Below are 13,856 nucleotides of genomic sequence, written 5' to 3' on the forward strand. Positions count from 1 at the left end.
CATATTTATCCAACCACTAACAACTGTTCCTCATTGCTCCCATCAGCACTAGCCAGTCTCTGTGGACTTTTTAAATACATATAAATACATTATAAAGAGCTGTGGAAAAGCCTCTCTTCTGCTTCACTGCAGAGTGCTCAGAGTTGGAAGCTTTTCTGGAGACCTCACAATTTAGGGGTTTTTTTCCCTTCTTCTTCTTCTTCCACCACACTCCAAAACAGGTAACAGAGAAATTACCTTTGTTATATTCAAATGTTGCCACTGATGATTTTGGGACTTGAATTGATTAGTCCATAAAAAGATATCTGCCATAATTTTTTTTTCTTTTCTTTTTCTACAGGGTGAAAATGCTAGCTGAGCATTTGAAGACAGTGGTGAATGTGCAAGCTTTGAAGGCAATGCTGTGAAAGAAGAATCTATCAAAAATAGAGATAAAAATAAAGGCATAAGGCTGCCTTATTTTCTTTAGAAACTTTTATAATCTGTTCAGAAGATCTTTTCACATAAATTCCAGCCGTCCCTTTGTCTGTTCAAGCAGGCAGTTGTATTTTGATTGCAGATTTGCCTGGCTGTTTGCAGCTTCATCTAAAACAAAGAAGGATGATCCTTGGGAACCTCAGTGGACTGAGTGAATTCAGACTCCTGGGTTTTTCTGGAAGCTCTCATTTGCACCCTTTGCTCTTTGTAATTTTATTATCTCTTTATATTCTCACCTTGGTGGCTAACACAGTGATAGCTTTCACAATAAACACTGATAGCACCCTTCACACCCCCATGTATTTCTTCCTCACTCAGCTGTCCTGTCTAGATATCTGCTATTTATCAGTCATGATCCCAACCATTCTGGAGACCCTGATGGTGGGAACAGTAAGTATTTCCAAGGCAAGATGTGCCATGCAAATGTTTTCCTTCCTTCTCTTTGGGGTTGCTGAGTGTTTCCTCTTGGCCGCCATGTCCCTCGATCGTTATTTTGCCGTTTGCCACCCCTTGCATTACACAATAATCATGAGCAGCAGGGTCTGCAGGAGCCTGGTTTTTGGCTGTTACATTTGTGGGGCTGCTGTGGGCTTCATTCACACCCTGATAACCTTCAGCTCACCCTTGTGTGGCTCTGCCATCGACCACTTCTTCTGTGAGATTCAGCCCCTGCTGGACCTGCTCTGTGGCAACACCTTCCCGAGAGAGCTCCAGGTCATTCTGGTGGCTGTCTTTGCTATTCTCAGCCCTTTCTTACTGATCGTTTATTCTTATATTCATATCATTTCCACCATTCTTCACATGGCATCAGCTGAGAGCCAGCAGAAAGCCTTTTCCACTTGCTCCTCACACCTCTTGGTCGTGGCTTTGTTTTATGGCACTGCAGGCTCTACATATCTGAGGCCAAAATCCACCTACTGTGCAGCTGTGGATAAATTCCTCTCGCTCTCTTATTCTGTGCTGACTCCTCTGTTGAATCCCATCATTTATAGCTTGAGGAATAAGGAGGTGAAAAGAGCCCTGAAGAAAAAATGGAGAAAAACTAATTTAGTGTGGAGATGAAATGGAATATTTGGGGTGTTTCAGGCGTTTGTATTGCTATTTTTTCACTCTAAATTCTCGTTCAGTGAAATGAATTTCCAGATTCACTTCAGCTTTTGGAAAGAAAGAGGGAGAAGAGTGGAGATTTTCAGCATTAAGAGGGAGTGTTAGAAGCTATGTTAACATTTTGGAAGGAAACTTCTTCCATATACTTAAGAAATTCTTAACTAAATAAACTTTTTCTCTTTTTCTTTTTCTTTTTTTTTTTCTCTTTTTCGTTTCTTTTTCTGTTTCTTTTATCTTTTTCTTTTTATTTCTTTTCCTTGCTATTTTTCAGAAACTTTAAAATTGTGTTTTACATACTTCTGACTTTTTGAACAGAAGTGTAACATTCAGGAGCCTGATTTTACTGAAAGAACTGACAAGAATACATTTTCATCCATTTGCATTTATTTCCTGAAAATGTTTAGTAAATTTCTTTGGGGAAAGGAGAGGACATAATTCAGGCTATAATGTGGAGCCCAGGAAATTAATGAGTACTGATTATTAATTCTGAGATTGTTATTGGGGAAAAAAGAAAAGAGGCGTGCAAAATTGCATTCCTGCCCCACTGCCTCAAAGGTATTCCTTTAATTTTAGAGTAATTGTTTTAAACATGTTAGACCAAGTCTAGGCATTTGAAGAACCTAACCACTGTAAAGCTCTGTAACTGTTAATAAAATTCTTTGTATTAAATCCTCAAAACTGGAATGATATTGGAAAGTTAAGAACATGAATGCCAACAGCAAGGTGTTTTGGGGCAGCTGGGAGATGCCAGATCAGTATTAACCCCAAAATAAGCAATAACCATGGGCCCAAAGAACCCCTCTACAAGAGGATTTGTTTGATTTATCTGACAAACAACAGAAAAGCTCCTGTGGGGGGAATGCCCTGCTAAACAACCTCCTGTTGGGATGTTGGGGGACACAAGGCTGATTGTGAACTTTGGACCTGGTTAGCACAAGGGATTTGATAACAGGAGGCCTTGGGAGCAGCAAACAGAACTTTGAGGATTAAATCAAGACTGCAAGAAGATCAAATCAGATGGATTTACCAGGGAAAGAAAATGACATCAGACGTCTGCAAGCAAGAGATGTTTAAAATCTATGTTTGTTTATGTGATTATTAACCCATTCACTGTAGTAAAAACATTATTGCCTCCCTAAATCGTATATAAGTGTCACCATGATGTTTTCTGAAAAATCCCTTTGCCAGGATTTTTCTCCTGAGAAGCTGAGAAGCCTCAGAAAAGAAATGTCAACAATAATTATCTGATTGCTTGGAATGTGGTTTGGAGGTTGCTGACCAACAGGTGCATCTTTGATTGGTTCCATGTGAATTGTTTTTAATTAATGACCAATCCCAGTCCAGTTGTGTTGGACTCTCTGGTCAGTCACAGGTTTTTATTATTCATTCTTTTCCAGCCTTCTGATGTCTCCTTTCTCTTTCTTTAGTACAGTTTTAGTATAGCATTTTCTTTTAATATAATGTAATATAATATAATAAATCAGCCTTCTGAGAACTTGGATTCAATTCTTATCTCTCATCTCATCCTGGGGACCTTCACAACCCTGCAACATATAAGGCTTTGTATCCCACAATAAATCAGATTCAGCATTTGGATCCCACAATAAATCAGATTCTGATCACCAAACCAGTCTTCCCTGTCTCTCCTCATCACTCACAACCTCCCTGCAGACACTTTTACCTGGGGATAAGGTCCCCTCTCAGTCTTCTGGAGGCTGACCAGCCCCAGCTACCTCAGCCTGGCCCCACAAGAGGGATTCTCATCATCTTTGAGACCCTCCACCGGACAATGACATAATTTGTGATCATGTGTGTCATGTGTGCTACTCCTGTGGAGAAGATTCTTGAAATTGTGGAGTTCTGTAGGCCTGGAGGAGAGAACGCCGGGGTCAGACCTTGTTGTGGTCTGCTCCATCCTCCTGAAGGGGCAGTGAGGGGCAGGTGTCCATCTGTCCATCTGTCCATCTCTTCACCCTCGTGGCAGTGACAGGACTTGAGGAAACTGAGGGCTGACTATGGCAGGTTTAGGTTGGATATCAAGGGAAATGTTTTCCCTCAGAGGGTGGCTGGGCACTGGCAGAGCCTCCCCAGGGGCCTGGGCTCAGCACCAAGTCCACCTGAGCTCCTGAGGTGCCTGGGCAATGCTGTCATACACCTGTGGTGACCCTTGGGGTGCCCTGTGCAGGGCCAGGAGCTGGGATGGATGGTCCTGGCTGGTCCCTTCCAGCTCTGAGGTTCTGTGGTTCTGTGGCCTTGCTGAGAGCCCATTTGTCCTCCCAGAGCTGCCCTCTGCCATCAGCCCTGCACAGAATGGCTGTGAGGCCTCAGCTCTCACAGCAAACCTGCTCTGAAACAAGGCAATTATTACTCTTGTGTTAATGAGCAGATTATTTTGACTTTAAATTGGAACAGATAGGAGCTAATGCAGCATGTCTGCATCATTGATATTATAAGTGTCTTGAGTTTATTTGGCTTTTAGTTTCCCCAGCTCTTCCCCTGTGCCCTTGCTCACATCCCTGGCTGCCTATTCCCTCTTCTCCATGAAGTTTCTTTCCAAGACTCTGAGTGCAGATGTCCCAAGGCATCAGAGTTTCACCAAGTTTTAACTAGGCCTTTGTGTTTAGCTGGGTCCCTCCCAGGGGAGACACTGGGCTGTAGAGAACTGGGGAGAGGGCAAATCACCAGCTAGGAAAGTTCTGAATCTCAGGAGTCAGTCTAATTGCAGAAGTCCTTGTTAACTCCAGCTAATTGCTCCCAGCTTTTCACCAAGCACAAATGTTTCCTTTTCTGAAGGAATGGCAGGATCCCATCAACACAAATCTAGATGAGACTGGGAATACTCCTCTCCTTTGGTGCTACACCCTTGTAACATCAGAGCTGGACAGAGTGAGGAGGTTTTAAAAACTTCAGAACAGCTCCAGGGGCTGTCAGGACATTGCATTGTGTTGATGAGGCCAACAGGCACCTGCCTCCTCAGAGGCCTGGTTTACCTCTGCCCAGAGATGAACAAATCCCAGGAACAAGGACCAAAGGACAGCAAGAATCACTTCCCAGCAAGAGACAGGTCATGGGTACTGTTTCTGGCTGGTGCAAGTTCCTCTAACCAAAGCTACTGCTCAAAAGTTCAAAAGCACATGCTCTGGTGTAAAACAAAAATATTTGTAATAGAAAAAGCAGGGCAGGATGTCCTCCTGTACCTCACAGTGTAAAATGGAGTGAATTCAGACTCCTGGGGTTTTCTGGAATCTCTCATTTGTACCCTTTGCTCTTTGTAGTTTTATTACCATTTTATATTTTCACCTTGATGGCCAGCACCGTAATAGCAAAACATCCTGCAAACACTCAGACCAAACCTCCTCTTTCTCACCATCACCAGTACATAAAGAAGTAGATGAAGATATTTCCTCTCCTAACAATATTCTGATTCCCTTTTTCTCCCCAGAATTCCAGGTAAGCATCAGGGGTTTTCATTGCTGAGCTGTGCTTGCACAGAGCCGAGGCCTTTCCTGCTCCTCACAGTGCCCTGCTGGCCAGGAAGGAGCAGGAAACTGTCAGGGGTGAGGAGAGACAGGGAAGACTGATTTGGGGATCAGAATCCAATTTTATTGTGGGATACAAACACTTATATACTATTTTAGGAAGGCTAGTAATGTTTTAACTGCAATGATTGGGTTAAAGATCACATAAACAAACTTATACATTTTAAACATCTCTTGCTTGCAGAAGTCTGACGTCATTTTCTTCTCCTAGTAAACCTGATTTGATCCTCTTGCAATCTTGATTTAATTCTCAGCTATTCCCAAGGCATCACAGAACCTGAAAAATAGAAAAGCTGAAACCTGAGGCATCACATCCATAGTGTAACTTCTGTTTAAGCTCTCCTTTGGGCAGAGCACCCCTGAAGATTGTTTCAAGCTGCTGCTGCTTGCAATGAACACTACGGGCAGCAGATGGGAGCAGCAGCCTGGATTTGTGCTGCAGGCATCACCCGGAGAGAGGAATGCAAATGGAATTTACAGAGAACCCCCGAGGAGGGGAGGGAATGATGCACCTGACTCCATCTTATCAGAAGGAAAGTGAATTACTTTATTAGACTATATTATTCTGTACTATATTAATAGACTATATTACACTACATTACACTATATTATAATACATTATTACTATATTACACTATATTACACTCTATTATGAGTATATAACATTATATTATATTATCACTATATTATTACTATATTATACTATATTATACTGTATTATACTATATTACACTATATTACTACTATTATAATTACTATAATTATTATTACTATTATAATTACTATAATTATTATATAGATTACACTATATTCCCTCCCCCCCATGAGGGGAGGGAATGATGCATCTGATTCCATCTTATCAGAAGGCTAATTAATTATTTATTATATTATATTACTATACTATATTACACTATATTACACTCTATTATGACTATATTACACTATATAACACTATTACTATATGACACTATATTACACAATATTATACTATATTACACTATGTTATTACTATATTACACTATATTATTACTATATTATTACTATATTACACTATATTACACTCTATTACACTTTATAACACTATATTGTACTATATTATTACTATATTACACTATATTCCCTCCCCCCATGAGGGAAGGGAATGATGCATCTGACTCCATCTTATCAGAAGGCTAATTAATTACTTTAAAATACTATATTACTTTAATTTTAATAATATTAAAATGTATTAATTTTAATAAAATTAACATTGATTACTTTAATATTAATTACTTAATATTAATTACTTAAATACTATATTATTCTATACTATAGTACAGTATATAGCATTACATCTAAACTGAACCTGCCAAGCACTCACTCTGCACACACTGCCCAGAATCTCGTGGCTGTCAGTGACAGTCCTGACACACACACACACATCTGGCCCTGACAGGCCAAGGAAACAAAACTCCATCACTGTGGGTAAACAATCTCCATGTTGCATTCTACTCTGGCACAAACACAGGCACAGCAAATAATAATTGTGTTTCCTTTCTCTGAGGTTCAGAGAATGTGAAACCCAGAAATATTTTTGGGGAGAATCGTGCCTTGCTCTTCTCTGTGAGGAGAAATGTGGTGACAAATGGCAGCTGCTGGAGCTGCTGCTGTGTGAGGAGGAGCTGGGGAGGCTGTGTGGGGGTGGTTCAGCAGAGCTCCAGAACTGTGTCACAAGCACTGCTGCAGGCATTTCTGGAGATGGAGCTGCCAAATTCACCAGCAGTGGAGAACAGTGGGGTAAGGCTGACCTCTGTCTCCTTAGCTCTATTCCCTTCTGCATCACAACCTGCTCTGGCCTCATATTTTCCCCACTACCCCAATTTAAAGACTGCTCCCCTATTCTGGTACATCAATTTTCACTCATTATTCAGCCATGTCCATAACAATTTTTTTAGAAGCGTGGATATGCTGTGCCCTGGTCCTGTCAAACCTGACCCACAGCCTGAATCTCTATTTAGAGGCCATAACTTCCATGCTGAACCAGTGATTTACCATCCTAGAATTTAGGTAATCCCAGACTTCATCCTGATTCATCTCTGACTTCCTGGCCTGCTCCACCTTATCAGCTTGGCACTTGTCCCACCCCCAGCCAGTCCTTCTGCATTCACAGCTGCTCTGCTCTGCTCTGCCAGGGTTCCACTGCCCAGGACAGGCTCAGCCACCTCCAGGTGCCAAGGAAAATGCACAGCCCCCTGGTCCCTCAGTGACAAAACTCATTCTTGGCAATTCTTGTGGATGCATCACCCTGAATTTCCTTCAGACACTCGCATGACAGAGTCTGCCAGGGAGTGAACTCGGAAGGCAACAGGCCTTGATTTCTGTTTTCTGTTCCTTGTCTACAAATCCACTTCTATTTCACATTCCTGCAAGTATAAAGAAGTTTTTAATGGATTTGTATGGATTTGTAAAGGCTCTAAGTACAACATTATGTATGAAACAGCACCAATTTACTGCTCCAAATTGAGTGAACCTGACTTCTGAAGGCAACAGGCCATGATTCCTGACTTGTGTTCCCTGACTACAAATCCACTTCTATTTCACATTCCTGCAAGTATAAAGATGTTTTTAATGGATTTGTATAGATTTGTGAATCTGACTCCTGAAGGCAACAGGCCTTGATTCCTGTCTTGTTTCCCCTGACCACAAATCCACTTCTATTTCACATTCCTGCAAGTAAAAGAAAGTTTGTAATGGATTTGTATAGATTTGTAAAGGTTTTAAGTAGAGTGTACAACCTTATGTATGAAACAGAACTAATTTAATGCCCCAAATTGAGTGAACCTGACTTCTGAAGGCAACAGGCCATGATTCCTGTTTTCTGTTCCCTGACTACAAATCCACTTCTATTTCACATTCCTGCAAGTATAAAGAAGTTTGTAATGGTGGTTTTTACAACCACACCCTTTTTATTTTATATAACCCTTCACCATCTCATCAGTCCAGTTTCTCACTTAAGACATATACTCACCTTATTATATTCTCACCAGTCTTATATTATAGAAATATAAGTTTATTGTTTTCTGCTTAATATCTGTGTATTGTATTTTTACATCAATCTAAGCTTCTTTCAAGGCTGCAGATCAAATCCTTCAGTGTCTCTGGAGGTTTCTGCTTTTCTGATTCCCACAAGGAGCCATGGGGACTTTGTGCACTGCTGTAACTTTCTCTTCTGGGGCTTCTTTCTCCCCCATTATCTCAGTGCAACTCAGGGACCGTCACCGTGATATTTTCTGAAAAATCCCTTTGCCAGGATTTCTTCTCCTGGCAAGATGAGAAGCCTCAGCTTCTCCATGTTTTGCTCCTCTGGAACGTGGTCTGGAGATTGTTTATCCAATCATGTGAATTGTTTTTAAGTAATGACCAATCAGGGCCAGCTGTGTCAGACTCTGAGGAACCAGTCACAGGTTTTTATTATTCATTCTTGTTTAGCCTTCTGATGTATCCTTTATCTTTCTTTAGTATAGTTTTAGAATACATTATAATGTAATGTAATATAATATAATGTAATATAATATAATGTAATATAATATAATATATGATATAATATGATGATATAATATGATGATATAATATAATATAATATAATATAATATAATATAATATAATATAATATAATATAATATAATATAATATAATATAATATAATATAATATAATATAATATAATATAATATAATATCAGCCTTCTGAGAACAAGGAGTCAAATTCTCACCTCTCACCTCATCCTGAGGATCTCACAACACCACAAGGGCCATCCCAGCTCACTGCCTGGCCTGGCAGATTGTGCCAGTTCTTTGTTCCTTCCTCTCAAGCAGAACCACTCAGTGTCACATCCTCATTCCTGGGTCCTTGTGGCTCTTCCTGTACAAGGGGTAGGAAATACCACAGCAGTGAGTTCCTGCATGCACTGTGGGGAATGGATTTGTAGGGAATTCTCCAAGCCTGGCAGAAGGCTCACACAGTGGGAATCTGTGTGCAAACATGGAGATGAGAAATGGTGACTTGGAAATGCCATGGGACAGGACAGACATTGCTGAGAGAGAAATGGAACTGGAAACAAGTTTCAAAGGATGGTTTTATAAATAACACTGGATAATTTGGAGAAATAGAACTATGTAAGATGCATTGTAGTAGGACCCACGAGGGGTAATTTTAGATGATTGGATTTAAGGCATTTACAGCATGGTGTGGCAAAAGCTGATAGGCCAAGAAACACTTATATTGAAATTAGTAAATATTGGCTTTTGATTGTGATGGTGTGAATTATAACATCTGTATTGTTTCACCCTTCTCATGAGACTGAAAATGGAATAAAAGTTTTCAAAACACCTCTCAGTTACCCCATCCCTGGGTCAGAAAAGGGATTAATCCAACAATGCACAACCCATTCCAGCTCTGATAATGGAAGGCCTTGGCATTGCAGCAGGCCTGGTGCTGTGTTCAGCTTGTCCAGGAGCCTAAACCCTTTGTTCCCCTTCACAGACTGATTTCTCATCACCACTGGGACTAGATTTTGGAAGCTAATAAGGATAAATCTCACAACAAATCTTTATACTCTCTTAAAAGTTAAATTGCAACTCAGCACAGACTCTATTACACCATCCCTTGCAGCCAGGTGTTTGACTGAAGGGAAATAACAGAAAATTGCATTTCCTCTGGCCTAATCTGTCCTGCTGCATAGTGTTGCTCTGGCCCAGGTACAGAACTGTGCTAAGTCTGTCCCATTCATGCTGTTCCAGTACATTTTGCCCTCACCCACCCCCATTAACCCCCTTTCCTGGCCAGGTTTGACCCCAGCACAAGGCAAGGATTTGCACAGTGCAAGGATCAGCCAAATTTTCTTACCTTGGTAAGAGGAGGGCTACTAAGGCAGAGAATTTGGTAGCCCTCATTCAGAGTTACCAAGTCAGCTCCTCTCTGTGCATTGTGAGCTCACTCCTGTCTGTGAAGGTGCTGGGAAACCTGACTCCAGTTTCCAGAGGCATTGGGCAGGGAAGCTCCAGGAGAAGAGAGATTTTCCAGTGCCCAGGATGTTCCAGGGGCTGCAGAACCTGTGCAGGTCTTTGTTCTGCATTGGAAATGGCAGTGGGAGCCCTGCACTGTCCTTCTCCCAAGGGGTCAAATTTCACAGGTTAAACCTGTTCAGCAGTGGCAGAGAGAGACTGAGATCAGATAGCAGCAGAGGATTAAACCTCACAGAGGGGAAATGCTGCAAAAATGAAGATTAACTTACCACCTCAGCCAATTCAGCACTCTGATTTCATGGGACCATCGTCATCTGTGCTTTCTGAAGTGATTCAAAAGGGCTGGTTCATACCAGAATTGACTTTTTCTGACAACTAAATCTGTGTCCTGTTCCATTATTCTAGAATTATTTAATTACTTTCACCTAAGCGTGCTAACTCAATTCCCCAGAATGCTTCAGCTGAACACCAATCTTTATCTGAAAACTCTTCTTATCTCACAGATTCCTCCTGTCTGGCCCTTTTTAAGTAACCTTTTGCTGCCCAGTCTTTGGACAAACCAGGTTTGAGCACGATGTTGTCTTCTTATTCTGCTTTCAAATCTGGGAAATCACTCTTAAGGAATACAACTGCAATAAAACACATAACACCATGAAAAGGCCAAGCAAGATTTATGGAGCAAAGAACAACACTTTCATAACAGAAACATAATAGATGATATTAAATTATCAACTTTTGAGCAAATAATATGAGACAGCAGAAGACAAGTATAATTGCAGACCCTAATCAGTGGGGACCATTTGTAAATTTGCAAACTGACTTTATTCAGATCCTAAATACTGTCATTTTGAGCATGTCCTTGTCAGATATGATAATATAATATAATATAATATAATATAATATAATATAATATAATATAATATAATATAATATAATATAATATAATATAATATAATATAATATAATATAATATAATATAATATAATATAATATAATATAATATCAGCCTTCTGAAACATGCAGTCAAGATTCTCATCTCTTCCCTCGTCCTGGGACCCCTGTGAACCCCACCACATGTAAACATGCAGAAAGGACAGTTGCAAACTAAAAATTTGAAATAAAATTTCAGTAAAAGTTGCTAATAAAAGAAATTTCTGGGTTTAGTTGTCTCTAACTAAGGAGACCCACTTTATGTAGAAAATATGTGTGTCCTGCAAACAGAGGGAAATCCTTTGCCCCTTAGGCTCAGTTTGGTGGGGCTGTGTGTCACCCTCCATCCTTAGAAATGGGTTTTGTGATGGTTTGTGAATTGATCTCAGAGTGCAAAAAACCAGCACGGCACAGGGGTTTGCAATGATAATCAAAACCAAATGCACCTTTGTTGAATGACCACAGCAAAATGCTTTGGGGAGGAATTGGGGAAAAAGGAAAATAAGGGAAAAAAGGGAGGAAGAGAAAGGAAGGTACCAAATGTAGCTACCAAACATAGAACCAGGAAAGTCCTTTGATGTGGATGGAGTTCAGCAGGTCACATCAGGGGAGATCTCAGAAATTCCAATCAATTCCAACTCTTATTATACTCTTTTTTGATGGGGGAAGGGGATGAATCTTGAACTCGAATCAAAAGTAGCCTATTGTATTTTCTGGGGAAAAATGGCATTTGGGAAGGGTGCACACAGTCCATGTTCAGCAGTGGATGAGAACCATTGGTCTTCTTGGTCCACTGCTCACACCTGCAACATCCATCCTGCCTTGATCAGCTTTCCTCCCTCTCACTCCTCCCCCAGCTTGGGGGTTTCAGTCCCAGTCCTTGGAAAGATTTTGGGGGGGGTCTTTTCACATAGGGAACACTTCATGTCTTGGTTTTTGATGGAGAGGCTTCTCCCATCTCAGTCTGTCTGTCATGGTGATGGAAAACAGGCGAGGGGTCTTCTGTGGGGACCACCCAAAACCTCAGGAGAAGTCCAGCCAAGCTGAGAGGTGGGAAAAATTCCAGGGCTATCGTGGAATAATATCGCAAAATTTCCTCCTTTTCACCATGTTCATGTAGCATACAGCAAACACACCTGTGAACAACAGCTCAGCAATGTGCTCAGGCCTCAGGGTCCTTGGCAAGCAACCTTCTCCAACAGGGCCAGAATTTCAGACAAGGGTCTTTTTTCTTCAGTGGTCCCCAATCTGTGTCCCTTTCATGACCATCGCGAGGCAGATTGTGAGAGCCAAAATGAGAGATGCAGGACTCCAGGCAGCTCTCCAAAATGCAGTTTATTGTATCCAAAATGCAGTTTATTGTATCCAAAATGCAGTTTATTCCATCCAAGAGGTTACAGCAGCCCAGGGTCGTGGGTGACAGAGCTGTGCCCACAGCTGTCAGCTCCAGCTGCAGGCAGGCCTGGAGACCCTTTGGTTTTGGTCACAATGCATTCTATACTTTTCTTTTGGTTAAAATACATTCTATACTTTTCTTTTGGTCACAATGCATTATTTACTTTTCTTTTGGTTAAAATGCGTTATATTCTTTTCTTTTGGTCACAATGCATTATTTACTTTTCTTTGCTGGGCATCTTCATACAGTAGAACCAATCTATACCTTAACTATTATCTATAGCCTATCATAACTACTGTAATTACCATATTCATGTTACTGTTCTCCAATCACTAACAGTCAGTACATCACAGTTTAAGCCAGAAGTTGTTTTTCAGTTTTCGTGCAGTGGAAAATTCTGAGACCTTTTTTCTACTTGCAGCTTTGCTGACTTGTTTGCCTGTGCTCTCTTTCTGCTTGGTAAAAACATCTTCTTGTTTGGGGTGGGTTTATCCTTTGCTTTAATTCATAAAAACCCCTTCGAACTAACATAAAATACCCTTGGCCTCCTTGGTTATCCAGTGAGACTGGCTCAGCAATTCTTTTCCTCTCTATCAAAACTTGCTTCCATCTCTATTCCTTCATCAGACTCTCCATTCCAAAATCTTTCTGCTAAGCACACATATCTGTGAGACTTCCTTGTCAAACTTTCATCCTTCCCAACAGCAGATGAGAGAAACTTCAGACTTGTCCGGTCAGTCTGTCTGTCTGTCTGTCTGTCTGTCTCTGCCCCGACACGGGCAGGGCGGTTCTTGGGTGGACGTGTTTCAAAGGACGAGTCTGGACTCTTCAGCTTTTCCATCTTCAGATTGTTTATTGTTCCTTATCTACAAAATTTTCTGTCTGCCCAGCAGAGGTCTGACCTGCAAGGCAGCCAAGGGCACTCTGACCACCCACGGGGTGGTTGTGTCTTTTTATACTAAAATCTACGTACATGATATTTACTTTTATTTCCCAATACTTTTCACCCATGTTGGCAAGTGCACCTTCACCATGAACCAATCCCCAAGTGCCAACATCACCACAGGAGATGGAAGACAAGAAGAAGAAAGAAGAAGGACGAGACACGCCCTGATCCCTCCATCTTGTCTCCATAACCCCCCTGTACCAAAAACCTTAAAGTTTATATTTCACCCTATAAATGTGTCCCTTTTACACCCTTCACTCTAAAGTGATTCTCATGTGTCCCTTTTACACCCTTCACTCTAAAGTGATTCTCATGTCCTCAAACTGCTGTCACTTCTGTGGATGGATCAAAATCAAGCCACCAAACACTCCTGGCAACATTCCAGGATTTCTGAGCCCCCCAAGGGTTCTCCTGGCATCTCTGGACATCGGGAGCGATGTGCTGAGTTCCCACCCAGAC

The 13,856-nt window shown here is 41.1% G+C and overlaps 1 protein-coding gene across 1 annotated transcript; it reads left to right on the plus strand.

Moving 5' to 3' along the window:
- Nucleotides 1-600: 600 nt before the first annotated feature.
- Nucleotides 601-1,539, plus strand: LOC129130825 (olfactory receptor 10C1-like). Its single transcript, XM_054649404.2, has one exon. It carries the CDS (start codon nucleotides 601-603, stop codon nucleotides 1,537-1,539), a length of 939 nt encoding a protein of 312 aa, XP_054505379.2.
- Nucleotides 1,540-13,856: the final 12,317 nt, after the last annotated feature.

The sequence above is a fragment of the Agelaius phoeniceus genome, chromosome 26, assembly GCF_051311805.1.
Source record: "Agelaius phoeniceus isolate bAgePho1 chromosome 26, bAgePho1.hap1, whole genome shotgun sequence".
NCBI lineage: Eukaryota > Metazoa > Chordata > Aves > Passeriformes > Icteridae > Agelaius > Agelaius phoeniceus.

Bases quoted from the DNA above. Each gene is read 5' to 3' on its own strand.
- LOC129130825 (XM_054649404.2), top strand. From the start codon at position 601: ATGATCCTTGGGAACCTCAGTGGACTGAGTGAATTCAGACTCCTGGGT.